The sequence below is a fragment of the Xyrauchen texanus genome, chromosome 4 (assembly GCF_025860055.1).
Source record: "Xyrauchen texanus isolate HMW12.3.18 chromosome 4, RBS_HiC_50CHRs, whole genome shotgun sequence".
NCBI classification, from domain to species: Eukaryota; Metazoa; Chordata; class Actinopteri; order Cypriniformes; family Catostomidae; genus Xyrauchen; species Xyrauchen texanus.
In genome coordinates, this window is record NC_068279.1 from 28,698,900 (window position 1) to 28,723,585 (window position 24,686).

The 24,686-nt window shown below is 48.3% G+C and overlaps 1 protein-coding gene across 1 annotated transcript in view; it reads right to left on the reverse strand.

Annotated features, from left to right (window-relative positions):
* antxr2a (ANTXR cell adhesion molecule 2a) overlaps positions 1 to 24,686 on the reverse strand; it is a 108,021-nt gene that overhangs the window by 57,649 nt on the left and 25,686 nt on the right. The window contains exons 12-13 of the mRNA XM_052125628.1: positions 8,625 to 8,703; positions 8,427 to 8,522 (exon numbers count right to left, since the gene is read on the reverse strand). Coding sequence (XP_051981588.1) covers positions 8,427 to 8,522; positions 8,625 to 8,703 — 175 coding nt within the window. The remainder of the gene's footprint in view (positions 1 to 8,426; positions 8,523 to 8,624; positions 8,704 to 24,686) is intronic.

The window sequence follows — 24,686 nt, forward strand, 5'->3', positions numbered from 1 at the left end:
AGTTTCGAGAACTATAGAAAGATCCCAGATAGGAACCGATGGGGGCGCGGGGTTCATCCTTCTAGCTCCCTGAGGAAGCGGATGACCAGCTCGTTTTACCCCATGACTGGCCGTGCAGGGGTTCAGCTGAACGCCGCAACGGCCGCCACATACACTTTGAGTGTGGATGGGGATCTGCCCTTATCCAGCAGCTCTTGTAGGAATACGAGCAGCGACGACACCCCACATGTCCGCGGGTCCAGGTCTCTGTCGGAGCACCATTTTGAGAACACAGACCATTTTGACGCATAGAGTCTTCTCGTGGAAGGGGCTCTAGTGTGTATGATGGTGTTTATTACTCCTTCTGGCAAAGCGACGGGTAGTCGCTGATCACCCACGCATGCAGCCCCAGCTCTGGGTGGGGATGCCAGATTGTGCCGCGAGCTTGAGAGAGGAGATCTGCTCTCACTGGGATGGGCCACGGCGCTGTCAGTGACAGCTGCGTAAGCTCCGGGAACCATGTCTGATTCTCCCAACGCGGGCTATGAGGAGCACCGAGTGACGCGCTTCCCTGATCCTCTGCATTACCTGTGGCAATAGCGAGACGGGAGGGAAGGCGTAAGCGGACGTCTGGGCCAATCCTGGGCCAGCTGCGCCTCGCTCGAGAAAAATATTGGGCAGTGAGAGTTCTCTTTGGACGCAAAGAGGTCTATCTCTGCTCTGCCGAATAGGTGCCATAACGCCTGGACTGTTTGAGCGTGCAGGGACCATTCCCCTGGGGAATATTGTCTCTGGACAGTCTGTCCGGGCCGTCGCTCAGGTGGCCTGGCACGCGCGTTGCCCTCAGCGAGCGCAGGTGGCACTGGGACCAACTCAGTATGCGTTTCGTCAGATGGAAGAGGTTCCTGGATCTGACACCGCCCTGACGGATTAGGTAGGATACCACAGATCTGTTGTCCGAACGGACCAGGACGTGGTGACCCTGAATGACCGGGAGAAAGCGCACGCGGCGTACTCGACCGCTATCATTTCCAGACAATTTATGTGAAGGAGCTTTTCCTGAACTGACCATAGGCCGAAAACCGGAGAGCCCTCGCGAGACCGCGCCCAACCCATGTTGGACGCCGTCTGTCGAGATGACTTTTCGGCGAGATACAGCTCCCATTGTCACTCCCCGCTGATACCATTCGCCACTGTCCAGGGCTGCAGAGCTGATATACAGGTCTGAGTCACCTTGATGGGCTGGCGGCCTGTGGCCCAAGCCCGGCGAGACGCTGGTGTTTAGCCAATGCTGAAGCGGGCGATGTGCAGTAAACCCAGCAGAAGTACTGCTGCGGCTGAGGCCATGTAACCTAGCACTCTCTGGAATTTCTTCAGAGGCGTGAGGCTGTTCATCTGAAAAGATGCGGCTAGTCGCTGAACACGGCGCGGCTGTGTAGATAAGCGAGCCGTCATTGCCACGGAGTCTAGTTCTATTCCAAGGAAGGAAATTGTCTGACTGGGCTGTAGTGAGCTCTTGGTCCAATTGACTGCAAGACCCAAACTGTTCAGATGGCTGAGGAGAACTGCTCTGTGAGACAGAAGTTCCATATGTGACTGTGCCATAATCAGCCAGTCGTCCAAATAGTTCAAAATTCGCAAACCCTGACTCCACAGGGTGCGAAGCCGCGATCCATGCACTTCGTGAAAGTACAGGGTGCTAAGGACAGGCCGAACGGGAGGACGGTGTATTGATAAACCTGGCCGTCGGCTGAATCTCAAGAATGGCCTGTGACGGGATTTATCTGAATCTGAAAGTATGCATCTTTCAGATCGAGAGAAATAAACCAGTCCTCTGGCGCACATGCGCGAGGAGTTTCCTGATTGTAAGCATTTTGAACAGTCTTTTTGCAAGCACCTTGTTCAAAACCCTGAGATCTAATATGGGTCTGAGGCCGCCGTCTTTCTTGGGAACAAGAAAATAACAGCTGTAAAGCCCCGACTCGCTCAGAGAGGGTGGCACTTTCTATGGCCCTTTGCACAGAAGGCTTGCTATTTCTGAACGAAGCATGCACGCTAGCTTCCGTGTTCACAGTGGTTTCGAGCCAGCTCTGAAGCGAGGAGGGCGGCGATCGAACTGTAGCAAATAGCCCTGTTGTATTGTGCTTAACACCCACTTGGATATCCCTGGAATAGCTTCCCACGCTTTGAAGCGTAACGCTAGAGGGTGAATGGCCAATTCGCTCTGATTGCCGCACACAGAGCTGAACAAAATGTGTGAGCGCGTTTAGTGTGTTCATGCATGATTGCTCGCAGACAGCATGAACAGGCTGTTTTGTGAGTGACTTCCGATTGGAATGAATGGGGAAAGAGTCACATCTGTTACATGATGCGCAAGCATAGTCATGGGCACGGGACGTACACACAGAGGAATGTTTGCTGGCCGTGTAACAGAGCGGGCAGAGAATGGGCGCAGCGACGTATTCGTGGGCGCATTTATTGACTCTAGCGCCGAGCGGTTCGTGAATCGCTTTATGTGAGCGTGCTCTGGTGGGGACACGAGACATGCAGTGCTTGTGTGCAGAAGTGAACACTGGATTGTGGGCACATTTTCTACACATAGGGCTGGTCGTGTGACAGAGCGGCCAGAGAATGGGCGCTACGACGCATTTGTGGGCGCCTTCATTGACTCTGACGCCGAGCGGTTCAGTAATCGCTTTATGAGAGCGTGCTCTGATAGGGGCACGGGATGTGTTATGCTTGTGTGTAGGGGCTAACACTGGGTTGTGGGCACATTTTCTACACATAAGACATGTTTGCTCTTTACAAGATTTATTTGGGTCGCCGTGAAAACGGCGCTTGAGTGCAGGCAAGCGGGCAGTGTCACCGGCTTGTTGGCTGCTAAATTCACCACTGTAGTAGCCTGAGAGAAGGGGACTGACAGGGGCAAAGCTTTGACGGTGGTCCGCCGCGGGCGGACTGAGCCGTCGCTTGTTCAACAAAGTTAGGAAGACTTCGATTGCTCTGGTTTCAGCGCTACCTTAAATCGAGGCCCGCTGGGGCGGCGGTCTGCGGCGGCTGTCTGAGCGCTGATCGAGGGCGGCCGCCCTGTCGACGCTGAGAAGTCTGAGATTGTTGAGCTGGGCGCTGTGAAGAGGCTCGTGCAGGAGGCTGATCACGTGAGCGGCCTGCAGAGGAGCTAAGCGACGAGGCAGAAAGAGATTCATGGCTTGTGTGGCTTTTTGGACCTCTGAAAAACCGGTCAATGATACCACTCACCGCTGAGCCGAAGAGACCGGATGGAGAGAGCGGTGCGTTGAGGAACGTAGAGCGCTCTGCTTCTCCCATGCTCGGCTCAGCAGCGCCATGCACTTCCCTATAGCTTGGGCTGCAGCTTTGGTAGCTGGAGGGCGAGGTCCGTAGCACTCCGTATGTCTGCAACCGCCTCTGGATGCCTACTTTCCTCATCCCACTCCCGCAGAAGGTCCGCTTGGAGGATCTGTAGGACGGCCATAGAGTGCAGAGCAGATGCAGCTTGGCCGGGCGGCGGAATAGGCGCGCCAACACAGGCGGAAGTTGTTCTGCAGACCTTAGACGGGAGCACTGGTTTAGACCGCCATCTCGCGGAGGGCGGGCAAAAGGTGTGCTGCTACCGCATCCTCGACCGGAGGGATGGAAGCGTAGCCCTTCTCAGTGGCGCCGTCCACCGAAGCAAGAGAGGTGGAGACGTGGGATCGGACCCTGGCCGAGAAAGCGCTGCTCCATGATTTGGAAAGCTCGGCGTGGAGTTCCGGCAGGAAGGGAGCGGCCCGGGTAGCGGGTGCTGCGCAGCGGCGGCTCTGTAGAAAGCAGCCGTCAAGTCTGTTGGGTGCCTGCTCAATGTGAGCCTGACCACTCCTCGTTGTCCGAAGCCATGATGGAACAGCCCTTATCCTCCGCTTCTTCGTCCGAGATGGCAGCAGAGCAGCCGCTCGGCGGCAACTACGCGGGTGGGTGGGGAGGGTGAAGGCGATGCTCGAGGGATGGGCTCCGGCGAGGCAATCGCTTCTACCATTGTTTCCGGCAGCCTTTGAGAGCGGCGCTTTTTTCTGCGCGGCTGAACGGAAGGCGGCGCGGCGGCTTCGGTCCTGAGCGCTGCGAGTCGAGCCCGCAGGGTCGACATCGGCAGCTCCTCGCAGAAATCGCATCCGCCTGGCGAGGGCGAGCTCTGCATGCCCCAGTCCCAGGCAGAGAGCGCAGATGATGTGGCGGTCTCCGGTGCTGAGAGGAGCGCGGCATGAGGCGCAAGTGGAGCGAGGCATCTTAAAAAGACGCCAGTACTCTTTTGTGAAGTTCTTAAGAACTAGCTTGCTTTTAAAAGGATACGTCGCCGGATGGCGTAGCTCGCAGGACGGCTGAAGGTGGCGAAGACAGCCGGCTTCTTCGACGCTGTCCACGCTTGCTTGATGCCCCTCGAACGGCGACGCGGCTTCCAGTTCAGTGATGCGAAGAGCTCGCTGAAGAGATGAAAATCAGGGTTCCAGCCTACTGAACTACGCTTATATGCACTCTAGTCACGCCCATTTTGGCGGGCTTTGATGCAGTGAGCGCGCGGACGCCTCTCATTGGATGCGAGTTCGCCCAAGCTCGTCTATAGGCTGCAGCAGTTGCCGCAGAGCAACCTATGAGCTCGCTAGATAGCCCGCTCAAGGTCTGCAGCTGCCGCACTGCGTTGACAATGGATACAAAAATTAAGGATAATTTTTTGGCTTCAATATCTCAGAAAAGATGAATCTTTCCCGTAGATTCTAGCTTACGCTACTTTCCCCGTAGAAGCTAGCTTACGCAATACGAGAGAACCTCTCGTAAGACAACTATTAATTCATTATCTGCATCGACTAAACCAACAGGTTTTCCATTGTCTCTAGTTAAGAATGGTGTGTCTATATCTGACAAAGTAGAAATGTTAAATTGTTTTATTGACCATTTCATTTAATCTGGGTTCTTGTTTGATTCTGTTGCCCCTATAGTTTCGGAGCCTGTAAATGACACCTGCCGAAAAAACTTTCAGTTTTAGCTCCTTCTCTGTTGCTGATGTTCATAAAGCCCTGAAGCAATTGAATCCTCAAAAACCTGCAGGCCCCGATCACTTAGAACCTTTCTTTTTTAAATTAGCTGCAGATATCCTAGCTGAACCTCTGACTCATCTTTTTAATCTTTCACTGGTCACAAACAAAATTCCCAAAGTTTGGAAGTCTGCTTATGTTTTACCACTTTTGAAAGGAGGTGACCCTACCTTGCCTAATAATTACAGACCCATTTCCAAACTTTCAGCATTGGCCAAAGTGTTGGAATCTTTGGTTATTGAACAAATGAAAGAGTATTTAAATGCTCAGTCAATTTTATCTAAGCATCAATCTGGTTTCAGGAAAAAACACTGCACTACCACTGCTGCTATAAAAGTAATTAATGACATAGTCAAAGCACTTGATGACAAGAAACACTGTATGTCTCTGTTCATTGATCTGTCCAAAGCATTTGACACTGTTGACCATAGAATACTAGTTCAGAGACTGATCAGTATAGGTTTGTCTCAGCACTCTGTGGGCTGGTTTATCAACTACCTCGCTGATAGGACTCAAGCTACGCAAGTTGATGGCCTAACGTCAAAATATTTATCAATCTGTAAAGGGGTCCCACAAGGCTCCATTCTGGGGCCACTTTTATTCACTATTTATATAAACTATCTGGGGGAAAATGTCCAACATGCATTTTTCCATTTTTATGCAGATGATACGGTTATTTATTGTTGTGCAGCTACCATTAGGAAGGCGTATGAATGCTTGCAAACTGCTTTCGATATAGTGCAAGCACAGCTTTATCAATTAAAGCTTGTGCTTAATGCAGAGAAGACCAAAGTAATGGTTTTTCAAACTCAAGGAAAAATTAGTTAGACCTGAATATTGTTACTGATCAGGGTAAAACAATTAAGCTAGTTTCATCTTATAAATATTTAGGATTTTTAATTGATGATCACCTTTCTTTTAAGCTTCATATACAGAATCTAGTAAAAAAGTTGAAATTAAAGCTAGGTTTTTTCTTTAGGAACAAATCTTGTTTTACTTTTTCTGCCCGAAAAAAGTTAGTCGATGCCACATTTCTCTCTATTATTGATTATGGTGATCTGTCTTAGATGCCCCATCTAAGTGTCTTCAGAGGTTGGATGCTGTGTTTCATGGAGCTTTAAGATTGATTTCAAATTGCAGACCCCTCACTCATCACTGCACACTTTACTCCACAGTGAATTTGCCTTCTCTATCAATTCGCCGGCTTACTCACCTTTATATCTTTATATATAAGGACATTATAGGCAGGCTTCCATGTTACATATCTGAATTTCTTTCTTTTACACAGAGTACTTATTTTTTACGGTCCCAGAAAACAATTTCATTGAATGTACCTCAAGCCCGGACAGAGTTGTTCAAAAAGGCTTTCATGTTTGTTGCATCTTCTACTTGGAATGACCTATAGAAAACGCTTAAACTACAGTGTCTAATTTCCTTAAATTATTTTAAAGGTTATGTTAAAACTATAGAACATGAGTCCATCCACACGTGCAAATGTTTTAATTAATGACACTTTTAATTTAAATGCACTTGAGTTGTCTTTGCCTCTTTTGTGTTTGTTTTGTGATTGTGTGATCTAATTTGTTCTGCTATCTTGGCCAGGTCTCTCTTGAAAAAGAGATTTTATATTTCAATGAGACAAACCTGGTTAAATAAAGGTTAAATAAAAAAAAAAATATGTCCCCAGCCGGAAAAAACATCACTCTGTGGGGAGAAAAAAATAGAGAAAAGGCCACGCCATTGTAGATACGTCTTGCCCTCAATGATGAGAAGAGGTGTTTTGGGCTCCCAAGAGTGACCCCTAGTGTCATTGCATCGTCACAACGTCTCGATACCTCCATCAGGGAACGGAGGTTACAACAGTAACCAAGAAGTTTTTTCTCATCATTAATTTTTTTAAAAACAGACAATAGAACTTTTACAGCAGATTTCCTATCTTATTATAAATGGATGACCTGCATCACAAGAGAATTTACAGTCAAATGTACTAAGCTGGAAATAATAGCATCAGTCATAATTAATGTCAATCCCAGTTAAATCTTAGTACTGATAAGTGAAAAGAGGAAACATTTCACAGGAAGATACACTCACCTAAAGGATTATTAGGAACACCTGTTCAATTTCTCATTAATGCAATTATCTAATCAACCAATCACATGGCAGTTGCTTCAATGCATTTAGGGGTGTGGTCCTGGTCAAGACAATCTCCTGAACTCCAAACTGAATGTCAGAATGGGAAAGAAAGGTGATTTAATCAATTTTGAGCGTGGCATGTTTGTTGGTGCCAGACGGGCCGGTCTGAGTATTTCACAATCTGCTCAGTTACTGGGATTTTCACACACAACCATTTCTAGGGTTTACAATGAATGGTGTGAAAAGGGAAAAACATCCAGTATGCGACAGTCCTGTGGACGAAAATGCCTTGTTGATGCTAGAGGTCAGAGGAGAATGGGCCGACTGATTCAAGCTGATAGAAGAGCAACTTTGCCTGAAATAACCACTCGTTACAACCGAGGTATGCAGCAAAGCATTTGTGAAGCCACAACACGCACAACCTTGAGGCGGATGGGCTACAACAGCAGAAGACCCCACCGGGAACCACTCATCTCCACTACAAATAGGAAAAAGAGGCTACAATTTGCAAGAGCTCACCAAAATTGGACAGCTGAAGACTGGAAAAATGTTGCCTGGTCTGATGAGTCTCGATTTCTGTTGAGACATTCAGATGGTAGAGTCAGAATTTGGCGTAAACAGAATGAGAACATGGATCCATCATGCCTTGTTACCACTGTGCAGGCTGGTGGTGGTGGTGTAATGGTGTGGGGGATGTTTTCTTGGCACACTTTAGGCCCCTTAGTGCCAATTGGGCATCGTTTAAATGCCACGGCCTACCTGAGCATTGTTTCTGACCATGTCCATCCCTTTATGGCCACCATGTACCCATCCTCTGATGGCTACTTCCAGCAGGATAATGCACCATGTCACAAAGCTCGAATCATTTCAAATTGGTTTCTTGAACATGACAATGAGTTCACTGTACTAAAATGGCCCCCACAGTCACCAGATCTCAACCCAATAGAGCATCTTTGGGATGTGGTGGAACGGGAGCTTCGTGCCCTGGATGTGCATCCCACAAATCTCCATCAACTGTAAGATGCTATCCTATCAATATGGGCCAACATTTCTAAAGAATGCTTTCAGCACCTTGTTGAATCAATGCCACATAGAATTAAGGCAGTTCTGAAGGCGAAAGGGGGTCAAACACAGTATTAGTATGGTGTTCCTAATAATCCTTTAGGTGAGTGTATACTGTATAGTGTGGATAGAAGAAGTGTCCCTTTCAGGACATGTTATGGCACTTACGACTTTGCAACAGAGGGGCCAGAACCACCAGATCAGAGCCAAAGCAAACAGAGTCAGTACCACCAAGATCAAAATGACCACCACTGTGCCATCTGACTAAAGAGAGGGAACATTTACAGTTAGCTTCAAAAAAAGTATAATACCAAAATGCTCATTTGCCTGTATTCCCTGTCAGAAACCTGATTTTAGATTACTTACACATGAGGAGGCAGTAATAGTGAAAGCACTTGTCAGATACGATGTCCCACTGTTCAAACTGATCAGAACCTCCATTTTTCTGTAGAAAAAAAAAACATAACAGCACATGATATTTGCGGTTACACACTGGCTTTGAATGAAGTGTGAAAATATTTTTCTGTTAATTAAAAGCTGCACTACAGAAGTCTTTTTAATTAAAAATGAAGTAAATGACTTCATTGATTGAGTTCATAAATAATCAGTGTTTAAAATATTGTCCTTGCCTTACCCTGATACACTTTGTTAAGCCTACAAAATTTTGAGCAATGGGGTCAGATTTGGAGCACAATCGCAGCCTTATTTAATGAATTTTTATGTTTTTCCGTCATGTTATTAACACAGAAAAAAGTACTGGCTGTCACATGTTCCAGCTGGGGAAACTACGCAGGATGCGTTTCCCAAAAGCATCGTTAGCGAACTATGTTGCAAGTTCCATAATTACTAACACAGTTCATCAATTTGGTGTTTTCCGAAACCAGCTCTTTACCTGTGATTGGAAGCATAGTTCCTTTTTAGTTTGCTGAGTGGACATAATTTGATATCACTGAGGCTTCTATATCTTTCATTCCATATGTTTCTTTCAATCTGTAAAGACTGTGTATGTGTGTATGTGCTCAAGTGCGGAACACCGAAGGCTTATATAGAGGGAAACCCCACTATTGCAGCACAATGCATCTTTAGGGTTACGAATTGCATGCCGCTTCGGTGTCTTCAACAGCTTTCTTGCATTAAGCAGCTTTCTGGTGTACCTGCTATAATACCATAATATTTGCAGAAGTTATTACTCCACCACCTGAGTAATGTCGTTAACGACAGCTCAACCAACGTGGTTTGAATGATTGGTGTGCGACGTAGTTACTATGGTTCCATAGTGAGTTACGTTATTGACTACGCTTATATGGACACCAGAGAGCCGCTTATTGCGAGAAAGCGGGTTATTGCGAGAAAACAGCATTCCTGTTTACATGCACTGTCTAAGCAGCATCATTTTTACTCCTTTATACATGTGGCTCAGTCAGTAAGCCGCTTTATCCACAGCAACGTAATTTCCCTGCAATGCTTGTTTAAATAACAAACGTGGGATCAGAGCAAGATTTCTTCATTGAATTAATTATATATTTATTATAGGTCATGCATTTTATATTTCTAAATATTTAAATTATTATGCATTATTTACATGAGTTATCTTTATTTGGGGGCATTTTTCAGAAAATAATGATGTATGTGATTAATTTTGATTAATTGTGATTAATTAAACGGCAAGTCATGTAATTAATTTGATTACAATTTAAATCAACTGACAGCGTTTACAGATCACGATGTATCAACCATTTCTGCTAAAGTTACTGTAACAGGTTTACTAATATTATTGACTTCTATCTATTTAATAACATTGGTGTTGTTTTGAGGTTACCTTAGTCCTCTTAGTGTGTGTGTCCCTAAGTGTGTGTGCCGCTGTTTTCTCAAATTTCCACAGTCGCAGAAATGCACAAGTTATTACTTTCCACATTCCATTGGTTTTGTTAGCAGAAAGTCTGTTTAAAAGTCTGTTTAAAAGCCACTATAGTTACAAGTTACAACAAGGTAGTTCCCCATCTCATGTTTTTTTATAATGTATCGATTTCATAGCACAGTAATGCACATTAATTTAATCAGTGTGTAACCATTTCTCTCTTATAACTTTACTGCTAAAAAATTATTAAATGAAACGTATTATTGTAATTGCTATAAAACACATGAATGATCACATTAAAATATACTGGTAACTGTTGGTGATTGAGGAGAGTCCCCTGTTCTCTATGTAAATGTGTAGTGTCAGAAAAGATCGCCATGAAGGTCACAGCGCGGAAACTCGGGGCAGGCGATGGCCACCCTCGTGGTCCATGAACGTCACTTATGGCTGAACCTGGTCGAGATGCAGGAGGTAGACAAAGCCCGCTTTCTCAACGACCCCGTCTCCCAGCTCGGCCTATTCGGAGACACCATTGATGACTTCGCCCAGAAGTTCTCGAAGGTGAAGAAGCCAGGCAGCTCCGCCTCAACCTGGGCCAGGCTCTCAGTGCCGAGTGCCCAGCAGGAAGCAGGCTTCCAAGCGTTCATGAGATGGATGACCCAGGGAACGAGACGCTAGCTCCGGAGCTGGTAAGCAGACAACTCCGTGGCCGGGAGGAGAATCCTTGTTTGAAGTTATTTCCTTTGCCCACATTCTTTTGCGCAAATGCCGTTCTCACAGCAACCCAGTGCCACACTCAAGGCAGTCCAGGCACCCCGGACACGGACCCCTCGCCTCCGGACCCATGATTGCGGCCCCCCGGCTGGCCAGATCTGATGAGTCTAGAGGACGCCTACACGGGACCTCCTCCTCAGTCACTAACCCGCCACCTGCCAGGTGCGCGGAGCAAGGTAAGGCACACTTTTGCCTCCCGATGCGACACTACCTGCTCCACCTCGATGCGAAAGCCTAGCCAGGTATGTCAAAAGCGATCGCCTGGAGCTTGGATATGTGGCTTTCACTTTCCAACCCGTCACGCTGGCTGGCCAGGACCATCCAACTCGGCTATGTGATTCAGTTTGCCAGACCCCCGCCCCCTTTGGGTGGGGTCCGCTTTACCTCAGTGCATGGTGAAGACGTCAACACCCTACGTGCTGAGATTGCGACCCTTTTACTCAAAGCCGCGATAAAGCCTGTCCCTCCAGCCGAGATGAAGAAGGGTTTCTACAGCCCTTACTTCATCGTACCCAAGAAAGACAGTCGATCTTGGACTTGCGAGTTTTCAACCGGCCCTTGCGCAAACTCCCATTCACACATTCTAACATGCGTCCGACATCAAGATTGGTTCACAGTGCCGCTAGAATCAGTCGAGATCAAAGCAATCTACTTGAAGACGGCCCTCCTGATCACACTCGCTTCCGTCATGAGGGTAGGGGACCTGCAAGCGTTCTCTGTCAGCAACACTTGCATAGAGTTCGGTCCAGCAGACACCCAAGTCGTCCTAAGACCGCGACCAGGCTACGTGCCCAAGGTTCCTACGACCCCCTTCAGGGACCAGGTAGGGAAACTGCAAGTGCTGCCCCGGGAGGAGGCAGATCCAGCCTTTTTGTTGCTGTGTCTGGTGCATGATTTGCGTACCTATGTGGACCACACGCAGAACTTTAGATGTTCTGAGCACCTCTTTGTCTGCTTTGGTGGACAGCGGAAAGGGAACGCTGTCTCCAAACAGAGGCTTTCCCACTGGGTAGTTGACGCCATCGCTTTGGCCTATCACACCCAGGTCGTGCTCACGGGTTGGAGCACACTCAACGAGAATTGTGGCATCCTCGTGGGCACTGGCCAGTGGCACCTCCCTAGCTGACATTTGCAGAGCAGCGGGCTGGGCAACACCCAATACCTTTACAAGATTTTACAATCTCAGGGTGGAGTCGGTCTCTGGTACGTGAATTCAGTGGAGAAATTCCCTGACCAGACCCACTATGGGTACTAAAATTACTCTGTACTGGAATAGGTGCTCCACAGGATGGGCCTTTGTGTATTAATCCCCCTGTGTGTATTTTCTGTGGTACGGTCCCCCTACTGGCGGATCTACACATGGCCTGAAAACCCATGTGATTATTCGCCACACTTTACCTCCCCCCAGGACAGGTGGTGGTCTCCGCGGGGTCTTTTCTCCCTGAAAGAATAGGAATTGAAAAAGAACACTTTCCCCGATGCGTGTGATAGCGTTAATATGGCCCCAGCCGCTGCCAGGGGCGGAGGAGTGTCCCCATGAGTCGCTGAGAATGCGGAGGGGCGTTCTGACCACCAGGGGTCATGAGTCTGACTCCGGTCTGCCCGGGGAGAAGTGGCTGTTGTCCGCCTGAGAGGGTGGAGGAGTGCTCGAGGACCATGCAACGGTATATCGGAGAACCGGCGAGTAAGAGTTTTTTTTTTTTCTCATCTCTCTCTCCTCTCTCTCTCACTGGACTTGCGAAGGCGTTGGCCTTTTCCCTCTTTTAAATTTTACAGTGTTTTTTTGGGGGGTACTACACTGTTACAGGAAGTACCCCCCAGTTTAATTATTTCTGTTTCCCTCCCCTTGTCCCCTCCCTCGTCCAGGTAGATGGGGATGACTTGCCTGCAGACGGGGCTTAGGGCACGCCCTCCCCCAGGGAAGGGGGGGGGGTGTACGTCATGCTGGGGGCTCCCCAGCCTGAGAGAACAAGGGAGGAATGTGGCAGGGCGGAGGGCGGGGCCGGGTCGTGATCCTACACACCCGGTCCCGTATTAGGCTAATCAAGCCTCTGAGGTATAAAGGTTGATTGCAGAGGATCGTGTGGGAGAGAGAGATAGTTTAAGAACATGTCCGTCATGAGTGTGTTTATGTTGTCTTTTAAGTTTATCATTAAACTATTATTTTTTTATCGCCTCCTCCTTTCCATTGATCCCTTTACAACAATTTAAAATAATGGAAACTAAACTGAATTGAAAAAAAAACTAAACAAGAATAATAAAAAGACACATTTTTAAAACCGATACAAACCCTGCCTTATAAGTAAAGGCGATGCTCACTGGTGGCATGAGAAATAGTTCAAGTTTAATCCAATCTCAGAAAAAATGTCTCTCTTATTTACAGAGGAGTTGAAGGTGGCTTGCAATTAAGGCACTAATGATGAACGGCATTGTAATTTCCATTTGTCTATTATGTAGAAGACAATTACCATGGGGCTAATGAGAATCCTCAAGCAGGAAATCGACTGACTGAATGCCTGAGATCCCTCCCAAAATGAGAGAATATGTAAAAATGACAGCCCAATGTCTGCAGAGCCAGGTGATATAGTAGAGACACAGAGGTTTGAGATTAGCTTTCACAAAGGAGAATGAACCTGATAGGTTCCTTCAACAACAACTGAAAAAGTAACTCTCTGAGAGGTGTTTCCTATAATATTCTAATTGCAGTACAGTATATAATCACTCACAATGTAATGTAATGTAACTTTTCATTGCACAAATTGTGTGTGTTTTTTATTTAATTTATTTTTTTTAGGACTTTTGATGGTATTTGCTTGAATTGTGGTAGTTCAGAGGTTGTGGGAAGCTTTCAAAGGGCTTTTTGCATGTTAACTAGGCTCATGTGTTGAATGGTTGAGAGGAGAGGCTAATTTAGCTGACACACTCAATACATGCAAATGGCAGGCAGGTTGTTAATCAAGTTGGATATATGTATGTTTGGTGTGGGGGGAAAGCTCTGGAGAGAAGCAATCAACCAAAAGACCCTACGAAATCAGGTTCTGTCCCTATTAGTACATGTGTGTTAGCACTGATGCCATCTACTGTATATGCTAGTGTACTCCTAAATGATGACAAAAATGTAGCAGATATAAACATTTACAATTTACAGTCTTTCTCTTCATGAAAAAATGGAGCAAAAATATAGACTCTGTGGACAATATATATGATGAGCCCTGCAACATGTCCTGCTCAAACATACAATAATACAAACAATAGGAAATGGCACTAGTCAAGTTCAGCAGAACACTTGGAAGCTGCAATTTGCAACAAACCCCTTAATGAATGAAGACTGTCTTGTTTAGTTATCAAAGGTACTCTGAAACAACAAGCCAAATGCCAAATCTCCCACATCTAAGGAGGAAACTGGGTGGTAACTTTAAAAAGGCACCCAATGATAACATTTACATTGAAAACAAATTAATCCCACCCTGGACAGATAACGTTGTTCCTGCCTCAAACATCTAAAGGTTTTATTTTGCCCAGAAGTCCAGAAGACTAAAAGAAAATGTGACAGAAGTTCATCAGAATGACTCAAGTCATTCTGGACATTAAAGTGCTCTTGCCGTCACAGAAGGCCACTCATAGCACCACAGGAGACAGCAAGTGGTCTGTGAGTTTGATTTCATGTCTCAAAGCACATGGTGATGGTAACTGAACGTGACATAGCTGAATGCGATGACATGGGTGTCACAGAGGGCTTTCTAAATTCCCTTACAAATAAAAGTGAACACCTGCATTATTGAAGGCCTAACATATGCATCAGCCGATTCAGCCCTGACATACTGAAAAACAAAGGCATGACAGAACTTTCAGCACATTTGATGGTGCTCCGGGAACATTCCAGAGGACAGTTAAATCTATTATCATGCTGCCAAGTAAAGAGTTTGCATGGTTAACACTAAACAGGGGCGTACTCTGTACTTTTCTTGATGAAAAGCTGGGAGTGGTAATATAAAAAAATGGAGTAACCTGATATGAAAAAATCTTGCGAAAGCTTCCAACGTGAAAAATAAATAAATCAACCTGTGTATCCATTTCTTACAGAGTGGAAGAGGTTATGTATAACCACAGAGTGGTGGTGGTGGCGTAGTGGGCTAAAGCACATTACTGTTAATCAGAAGGTTGCTGGTTTGATCCCCACGGCCACCACCATTGTGTCCTTGAGCAAAGCACTTAACTCCAGGTTGCTCTGGGGGGATTGTCCCTGTAATAAGTGCACTGTAAGTCGCTTTGGATAAAAGCGTCTGCCATAAATGTAAACGTATAAAGCACGAAAGTCCAATGAAGAAAATGAGAAAGAAGTGAGTAAAATATCACAATATATAAATGTTTTTAATCACAATACACTAAACTTAAAAAAAACTATGTTATTATCACATTGTGGCCCAGATATCGATATAATATTTTATCCCCATGTCCTTGATGATTTCTACCCCAACTGGCGGGTCTTTAATTATCAAAAGAGTGTAAATCTTTGTATCATGTAGCAGAGTAAGCTCTTGTGGAGGCAGTGCTGCCATGTTATCAGGGCACATCTCCCACCTCCGGCACAGATCGAACTAAAATGGCAGCCTGACAGATCCGATTGATTATTGATGATGCACGTTCCACTACTTATGTTGCAGGCAGGTGTCAAGTCTGTCCCTCAGTTATTTTTCTCACTCCACTGTTGTTGTGAAAGCACAGGTGAGGTCATGCTGCTGCCAGACAAAAGTCCTTCACCTCTTCCAGCCTAAGACTCAAAGGGACGGAGATGGCCAGCACTAATGGGAAGGCAGACAGATGCCCTAGAACCTGGTCTGATGAACCAACAGCTGTCACTGCAGATGAGACCCTGATATCTGGTGCTAAGGCAAAACCAAAAAGACCTTTTGAGTCACAAAAAGCCTTCACACCACTAAGACACACTTTGATAGTCCCTAGTGCAGTGATGCCCAAACCGCAGGAATGTGTACCCCAAGGGATACTTATGTAGGTTCCAAGGGGTTAATTGAAATAAATTAATTTGATAACATTATGATGAGAAAAAAATATACTGCATTATACAGCATGACATTAACAATGTACTAGCACTATTTTATTTATCTATTTATTTTGAAAGAATTGATTCCAATTATAAAGGCATAGTATGTTGTGCATTTCCTTGCTTGAGCTCCATGTGTTAAAAGAGCAATACACCTGTTCAATTAACTTTAAAAATATTTAAACCCAATAACAAAAAGTTATTCTACATATTTGGTTTATAGTTTTGTTTTCAAAATCCCTACACTGAGGCCAACATTTCTAACACTACTGTAACTCCTAAGCCATGTTTACACTGCAAAGGTGGCACAGAAACTGCATCTTAAGTGGCATTAAGGTGTATTTACAGCCTGTTTAATGTTGCTCAAAATAAATGCATTTACACAGCCATTAAAATTGCATAAATAATGAGTTCCCCGTCTGTCGCTCTCTCCACGTTGTGTCGGAGAAGCGACACTAGGGGTCTCTCTTGAGCGCCGAATATGCCTCTGATCCATTGAAAAAAGGCCAATGAGAAGTTGGCAGTCAGTATTTGCATACCCCGCCCCCGGACATACTGGTATAAAGGCGAGGCAAATACTAGAGTTCATTCAGAAATTTTCTTCGGAGCCGATGGTTGTACATGCTGTTCGCAGTGAAACACACCCGTTCCTGTATTCCTCTGACGCTACTGCATGCTGTTGGATTGAGGGCGCATTACAGCGGCGATTCTTCTCCTTGCACGGCAGTGCATATTGCCCCTGGGCGCTTAGGCAGCGCAGTATAAAAACTCAGACGAGTTTTAAAAGAGTGATTTTCTTTAAAAGAGTGATTTTCTTTAAAAGAGTAATTTTCTCTAAAAGAGCAAAATACACAGCGGCGTTGAACGTCCTTTTCAGGACGCGTCTTTTTAAAGATGACTTTCCGCCCCTGTGTAGTTCCTGGATGCGGTAGAGTGCTCTCCGCTTCAGACGGCCACAGGCGCTGTCTCGTGTGTCTGGGTAGCGATCACACCGAGGCTGCGTTTGTGGATGGTTCATGTTCTCACTGCGAGAACATGACCATGACAACGTTGTGGTCGCGGCTCGCTTTCAACCGGAAGCAAGCCACTCCAGCCGCACCTCGCATTGCTCCTTCTTCCCACGGGATTGAGGACGGTGCGAGTGGCGCTGGAAGCGATTTGGGGATGGCAGCGGGCGCGGCTCCGTCGGGTACCCCCCCTCGGACCACCCGTCCCCCAGCACGCTCGTTGACTCCCATCCGTGCTCGAGGCAACAGCAGATCGCCTCACAGCCAGCTTGCCTATCCTCTAGAGCTAGAAGTGGATGAGCTCGCCGCTGCATCGGAGAGCGCAGCGTCTGATGCGGATGTCTCCCTTGGGCTGCCGCCTCGGGCCAGCACGCCCAAGCCGAGGCTGACGCTCAGATGTCCGACATGCTTTCCTGGGCCGCCGCCAGCATGGGTTTGGACTGGCACCCCCCGTCCTCCCCACAGCCATCGCGGTTGGATGACTGGTTCCTAGGGTCCGGGCGCTGCTCACAGCCGCGCCCCCCCCCCACGGTTCCGTTTTTCCCGGGAGTGCAGGATGAGCTGACGTCGCTGTGGAGGGCACCGTTCACCACACGACATCACAAAGCCACATGCTCATCCTCTCTCGCTACCCTCGACGGCGGAGCGGCCCACGGGTACACGGCGATCCCCCGGGTGGATAGGGCTGTTGCGCTCCATCTATGCCCCGGAAACCCTACCACCTGGCGCGGTCGCCCTGTACTCCCTTCCAAGGCCTGTAGGACAACATCCTCGCTGACAGTGAAGGCCTACAGCGCTGCCGGAACTGCCGCTTCCGCCCTGCATGCCATGGCCCTCCTGCAAGTCCAAAAGGCCAAGGCGCTAAAAGAACTGCACATGGGTAGCCCTGATCCCGACGTGCTGCAGGAACTGCGCTCAGCGACCGACCTCGCCCTCAGAGCCACGAAGGTCACGGCGCAGTCACTCGGGCAGGCGATGGCCACCCTCGTAGTCCAGGAACGACACCAATGGCTGAACCTGGTCGAGAGACTGCCAAGCTTCGCTTTCTCGACGCCACAGTCTCCTAGTTTGGTCTCTTCGGCGACACCGTCGAGGACTTCACCCAGCAGTTCTCCGCAGTGAAGAAACAGACGGAGGCGATATCACATATCCTGCCCCGCCGCAAACCTGCCGCCCCAGGCCCTGCCCCGTCTGCTCGCCGAGGGCGTCCCCCTGTGAGGAAACGACAAGCTGCTCGGCCTCAACCCGGGCCCAGCTCTCAGCCCACGCGTCGAGCACCCAGCAGGAAGCAGACGCCCCCCATCTCACGGACCCCCTCGAGGACCCGGAAGGCTCCCAGGCGCTCCTGAGACAGACGACCCAGAGCCCAAGATGTTAGCTCCGGAGGTGGTAAGACCACTCCGTCCCCCGGTGGAGGGCCGGGAGGAGAATTTTCTTTTAAAAACTTTTCTTTTGCTGCTCCCCTTAACCGGGGCAGCGGTACCCAAATTCTCAATAAAAGAGCTATTTCCTTTGTCTCTGGGTCATCTGGCCCGCAAATGCCGTTCTCACGGCACTCTGCCCCCAGATCTCAACAGTCCTGCCTGCAGCCCCACGACTGTCCCCCGACCGGCCGGTTCTGACGAGTCCAAAGGACGCCACTACAGGACCTCCTCCTCAGTCACCAACCCGCCCCCTGCCGGATGTGCGGAGCAAGGTAAGTGCTTTGAGTTTTTTCTCAGCACCAGAGCCTCGGGACGCGGCCGCGCCTCCCGACGGCGTATTACCTGCTCCACCCCGCTGCGAAGCCCTGCTGGGTACGTCAAAAATAACCGTCCCCTTGGTGCCCCTAGCACGGAGATTGGATGCATGGCTTTCACTTCCCAACCTGTCTCGCTGGCTGGCCCGGACCATCCGACTCGGTTACGCAATTCAGTTTGCCAGGCCCCCGCCCCCCTTCACGGGCGTCCGCTTTACCGCAGTGCACGGCCAACATGCCAAATTCCTGCGCGCGGAGATCGCTACTCTTCTACTCAAAGACGCGATAGAGCCTGTCCCTCCAACCGAAATGAAGAAGGGTTTCTACGGCCCTTACTTCATTGTACCCAAGAAAGGCGGCAGCTTACGACCAATCTTGGACCTGCGAGTTTTCAATCGAGCGCTGCTCAAACTCCCGTTCAAAATGCTCACGCACAAATGCATCTTGACAAGCATCCAACACCTAGATTGGTTCGCAGCGGTAGACCTGAAGGACGCGTACTTCCACTTCTCAATCTTGCCGCGACACTGACCTTTTCTACGGTTCGCGTTCGACGGCCAGGCGTTCCAGTACAAAGTCCTCCCCTTCGGCATGTCTCTGTCCCCTCGCGTCTTCACGAAAGTGGCAGAGGCAGCTCTTGCCCCGCTCCGAGAAGCCGGCATTCGCATACTCAACTACCTCGACGACTGGCTCATATTGTCCCACTCCCGAGAGTTACTATGCGCTCACAGAGACCAGGTGCTCAGGCACCTCAGCCGCTTGGGGCTTCAGGTCAACCGCGAAAAGAGCAAGCTCACCCTGGTCCAGAGCATCTCCTTTCTCGGCATGGAGTTAGACTCAGTCTCAATGTCCGCACGTCTCACCAACGAGCATGCGCAGTCGGTGCTGAAATGCCTCGCCAAATTCAGGCCAGGCACAACGGTCCCTTTAAAACTCTTCTAGAGGCTCCTGGGGCATATAGCATCCTCCGCTGCGACCACGCCGCTGGGGTTGATGCATATGAGACCGATTCAGCACTGGCTTCAGACTCGAGTCCCGAGACTAGCATGGCGCCACGGCACGCACCGTGTGACGATCACCCACGCCTGCCGAAAAACACTACAACCCTGGACAGACCTCTGCTTTCTACGGGCAGGAGTGCCCCTGCAGCAGGTGTCCCGACGAGTCCTGGTCACTACCGACGCCTCCAGATTGGGTTGGGGCGCCTTGTGCAAAGGGCACGCAGCCGTGGGCCATTGGAGAGGGGCCCCGCTGCGCTGGCATATCAATTGCCTAGAGTTGTTGACTGTCTTCTTTGCCCTGCGGCGGTTTCTCCCGTTAATTCGAGACAAACACGTCCTAATCAGGTCAGACAGCACCACCGCGGTAGCGTACATAAATCGCCAAGGCGGCGTACGCTCCGCCACATGTCACGACTCGCCCGTCGTCTCCTCCTTTGGAGCCAGCAGCGTGCCACTCACATCCCCGGCAAGCTCAATGTGGTAGCGGATGCACTGTCACGACAGAGCTTACCCAGTGGAGAGTGGAGGCTCCACCCCCAGTCGGTCCAGCTGATTTGGGAACGGTTCGGCAGAGCCCAGGTAGACCTGCTTGCCTCCCGAGAGACCTCCCACTGCCCGCTCTGGTACGGCCGAACAGAGGCTCCCCTTGGGACAGACGCGCTGGCGCACAGCTGGCCCGCGGGGCTACGCAAGTATGCTTTTCCCCCAGTGAGCCTTCTTGCACAGGTGCTGTGCAAGGTCAGGGAGGACGAGGAACAAGTCACACTAGTGGCTCCCTACTGGCCCAACCGGGCCTGGTTCTCGGACCTCGTGCTCCTCGCGACAGCCCCTCCCTGGAGAATTCCCCTGAGGAAGGACCTTCTTTCTCAGGGGCAGGGCACGCTCTGGCATCCGCATCCAGACCTCTGGAAACTCCACGTCTGGTCCCTGGACGGGACACGGAAGATCTAGCCGGTCTACCACCTACCGTCGTAGACACGATCAACCAAGCCAGAGCCCCTTCTACCAGGCAGCTTTACGCCCAGAAGTGGCGCCTGTTCGCAGATTGGTGCTCTTCCAGGGCCGAAGACCCACAGAGGTGCGCAGTTAGGTCAGTGCTCTTATTCCTGCAGGAGAGGCTGGAGGGGAGGCTGTCCCCTTCCACCCTAAAGGTGTATGTCGCTGCTATCGCGGCTCACCACAATGCAGTAGACGGTAAGTCTCTTGGTAAGCACGACTTAATCATCAGGTTCCTAAGAGGCGCCCGGAGGTTAAATCCCTCCCGGCCAAGCCTGTTCCCCTCCTGGGACCTCTCGGTAGTCCTCGCGGGCCTCCAGAGACCTCCCTTCGAGCCGCTAGAATCAGTTGGACTCAGGGCCCTCTCCCTTAAGACGGCCCTGCTGATCACGCTCGCTTCGATCAAGAGGGTCGGGACCTGCAAGCGTTCTCTGTCAGCGACACTTGCCTGGAGTTCGGTCCGGCAGACACTCATGTGATCCTAAGACCACGACCGGGCTATGTGCCCAAGGTTCCTACCACGCCCTTCAGAGACAAGGTAGTGAACCTGCAAGCGTTGCCCTGGGAGGAGGCAGACCCAGCCCCTTCGTTGCTGTGTCCGGTACGTGCTTTGCGTACCTACCTGGAACGCATGCAGAGCTTCAGACGCTCTGAGCAGCTCTTTGTATGCTTTGGGGGACAGCGGAAAGGAAACGCTGTCTCCAAACAGAGGCTTTCCCACTGGGTTGTAGATGCCATTTCATTGGCTTATCACACCCAGGCCGTGCCCCCACCCTTGCAGGTCCGAGCTCACTTGACAAGGAGTGTTGCGTCCTCGTGGGCACTGGCTAAGGGTACCTCCCTGGCAGACATTTGTAGAGCAGCGGGTTGGGCAACACCCAACACCTTTGCGAGATACTACAATCTCAGGGTTGAGCCAGTCTCATCCCGTGTTTTCTCAGGTCCGAGCCAGTAGAACTCGGTAACACGCTGATGGGCTGGCCGGGTGAATCGCTTGCGTATACGCCCTTTCCCTCGCTTGAGGTAAAACAGTGCATCTTTTTTCCCAGGAGACTCCACTCAACGTGAATCCCTGGTTGATTCCTCCCTAGCCCTCATGGGTCCGCAGTTCGGCGGAGGAACTTGCCGACCCAAGCCACTGTGGGTACCCTGATGGCTACCCTGTACTGGTATAGGTGCTCCACAGAGTAAGGGCCTCCTACGCGGACTCCCCCTGTGTGTATTTTCCGCGATACGGTCCCCTTACGAGCAGACCCGCGTTTTCCTTGGGTAAGTTTCGGCTGCCCCCCGGTCGCCGTGTGTAGCAACTCCACCCTCGCTGAGGCTGGATCTGCCACCGCGCCACTTCCACATGTCGCCTAAGAACACATGTGAGGTATTCACCACCATACCTCCCCAGTTGGGCAGGGGTGGTCTCTGCGGGTCTTCCCCCCCTGAAAATAGGGGAAACTGGGTAAGACCCCCTTCCCTCAGTGCGTGTAAGGGCCCTGGCTGTCTATTGCTCTATGCAAGAAACATAGAGAGAAAAGAGGCCCAGCCAGGCTTAGCCCGTTCCCAGGTTGGCAAGCGTCGCCTTGTTCCCCTGATTAACCAAAAGGATCCCGACGACTTTTCTGGGGCATTGGGGAAGGGTACGTGCCCTGGCACAGCTGGTCGTTTGGCACGTAACAAATACCTGCCCGCTCCTGTGTCAGCAGAACACGTACACGGCTGAGCGCATGGCGGATTTAAATTGGACCCCTAGTGTCGCTTCTCTGACACAACGTGGAGAGAGCGACAGACGGGGAATGTCTAGGTTACGGATGTAACCTCCGTTCCCTGATGGAGGGAACGAGACGTTGTGTCTTCCCGGCCACGTCGCTGAGCCGAACCGCTGTAGTGGCCAGAACCATTTCTGGCTCCTCAGAAAAATCCTGAATGAACTCTAGTATTTGCCTCGCCTTTATATCCGTATGTCCGGGGGCGGGGTATGCAAATACTGACTGCCAACTTCTCATTGGCCTTTTTTCAATGGATCAGAGGCATATTCGGCGCTCAAGAGAGACCCCTAGTGTCGCTTCTCCGACACAACGTCTCGTTCCCTCCATCAGGGAATGGAGGTTACATCCGTAACCTAGACGATTCATGTTTTAAAAATAAAATTATAAATATAGAAATATTAAATAAATTAAAATATGAAATTAAACGTTTAAATATGAAACTAAATTATGAAATACACTGGCAGCCAAAAGTTTGGAATAATGTACAGATTTTGTATTTATGGAAAGAAATTGGTACTTTTATTAATCAAAGAGTCATTCAACTGATCACAATGTATAGTCAGGACATTAATTACTTGAAAAAATGACTATTACAATTACTTAAACTACTTCAAAGGGTTCTCATAAATAAATCCTCCACATGCAGCAATGACAGATTTGCAGATCATTGCATTCTAGCTGTCAGTTTGTCGCCCCACACTTCCTGTAGCACTTGTGGCTTTCTTGTAGGACACTTCTCACGCACCTCACAGTCTAGCTGATCCCACAAAAGCTCAATGGGTTTAAGATCCATAACACTCTTTTCCAATTATCTGTTGTCCAATGTCTGTGTTTCTTTGCCCACTCTGATGTACTTGTTTAGTTGTACATCCGGCTTTCCACATCTCTTTCTGTCCTTGTTAGAGCCAGTTGTCCTTTGTCTTTGATGACTTTAGTGTACACCTTTGTATGCAATTTCAAGCATTGTATAGCCTTCATTCCTCTAAACAATGACGAGTTTCTAGAAAAAGCTGTTTTTTTTTTTGCCATTTTTGACCTAATATTGACATTAAAACATGCCTGTCTATTGCATATTTTGGCAACTCAAAAACAAACACAAAGACAATGTTAAGCTTCATTTAATGAACCAAATAGCTTTTAGCTGTGCTTGATATAATGGCAAGTGATTTTCTAGTAACAAATTAGCAATTTAGCATGATCACTCAAGGAAAAGGTGGAAATGGGGATTGTCTAGATTGGATAAAAAATTACTTTTTTCAAATAGGGATGGTGCTGTTTTTTTTTTTATATCAGTAATGTCCTGACTATATTTTGTGATAAGCTGAATTCCACTTTGGTAAATTAAAGTACCAATTTCCTTCACAAACAGCAAAATCTGTTTGTCTGTCTGTCTGTCTATCTGTCTGACTACAGTATCTTTTTACTTGTCTGTCTGTCTGTCTGACCATCCGTCCGTCAGTTCGACCGACCGACTGATGGTTTTACTATCTGTCTTTCTTACTGTATGGCCCGTATAACTTTTAAACGTAATTCTTTGTCTAGCCAACATCAAGTTTGTCTTGACAAACTAGTAACCTTACTCAAACACATACTGTATATATGCAAGATTAATCAGCTACATGCACACCATAAACTTCATTTTTCAACTCACAACTGCACAGTCCATGAAGCGAATGGCAGGTAAACTTCCTGATGTAGCTGTGAGGTAATATAAGACAAAAAAGGTTGGGACACTCTGCTCTGGTGGTCTATTCCAGGTCAGCAGTCTTATGATTTGTGGTCTGAAGAAAGGATTGTTCAGGAAAATTCATGCTTACACATTAGGTGTGTAGCGGTTAGAATTTCTCATGGTTTGGTTTGTATCATGGTTGAAGGGTCACGATTATGGTATGGTATTTGCTTTGTTCAGAAAAAAAATATTACTGCGAAATCCAAAGAATAATCTATTTGGTAAACACTTCAACAGGTTTTCCCTTAAATAACAATCATTGTTTTACAACAGTAACCATAGATTAACTATGGCATTTGTAATAAAATGATAGTAACCACAATATAAACATGGTTACTGTCCTGGTTATAGTAAAATCATGATTACTATATAGACACTACAGTATTACTGTTATAAAGCCACGGTTAACTGTATCAAAACCATGATTTCTGATCAGAAAACCATGGTGACAGCAGTCATGGTTACTACAATATTACTATAGTAAAAACCATGGTTAATTTTCG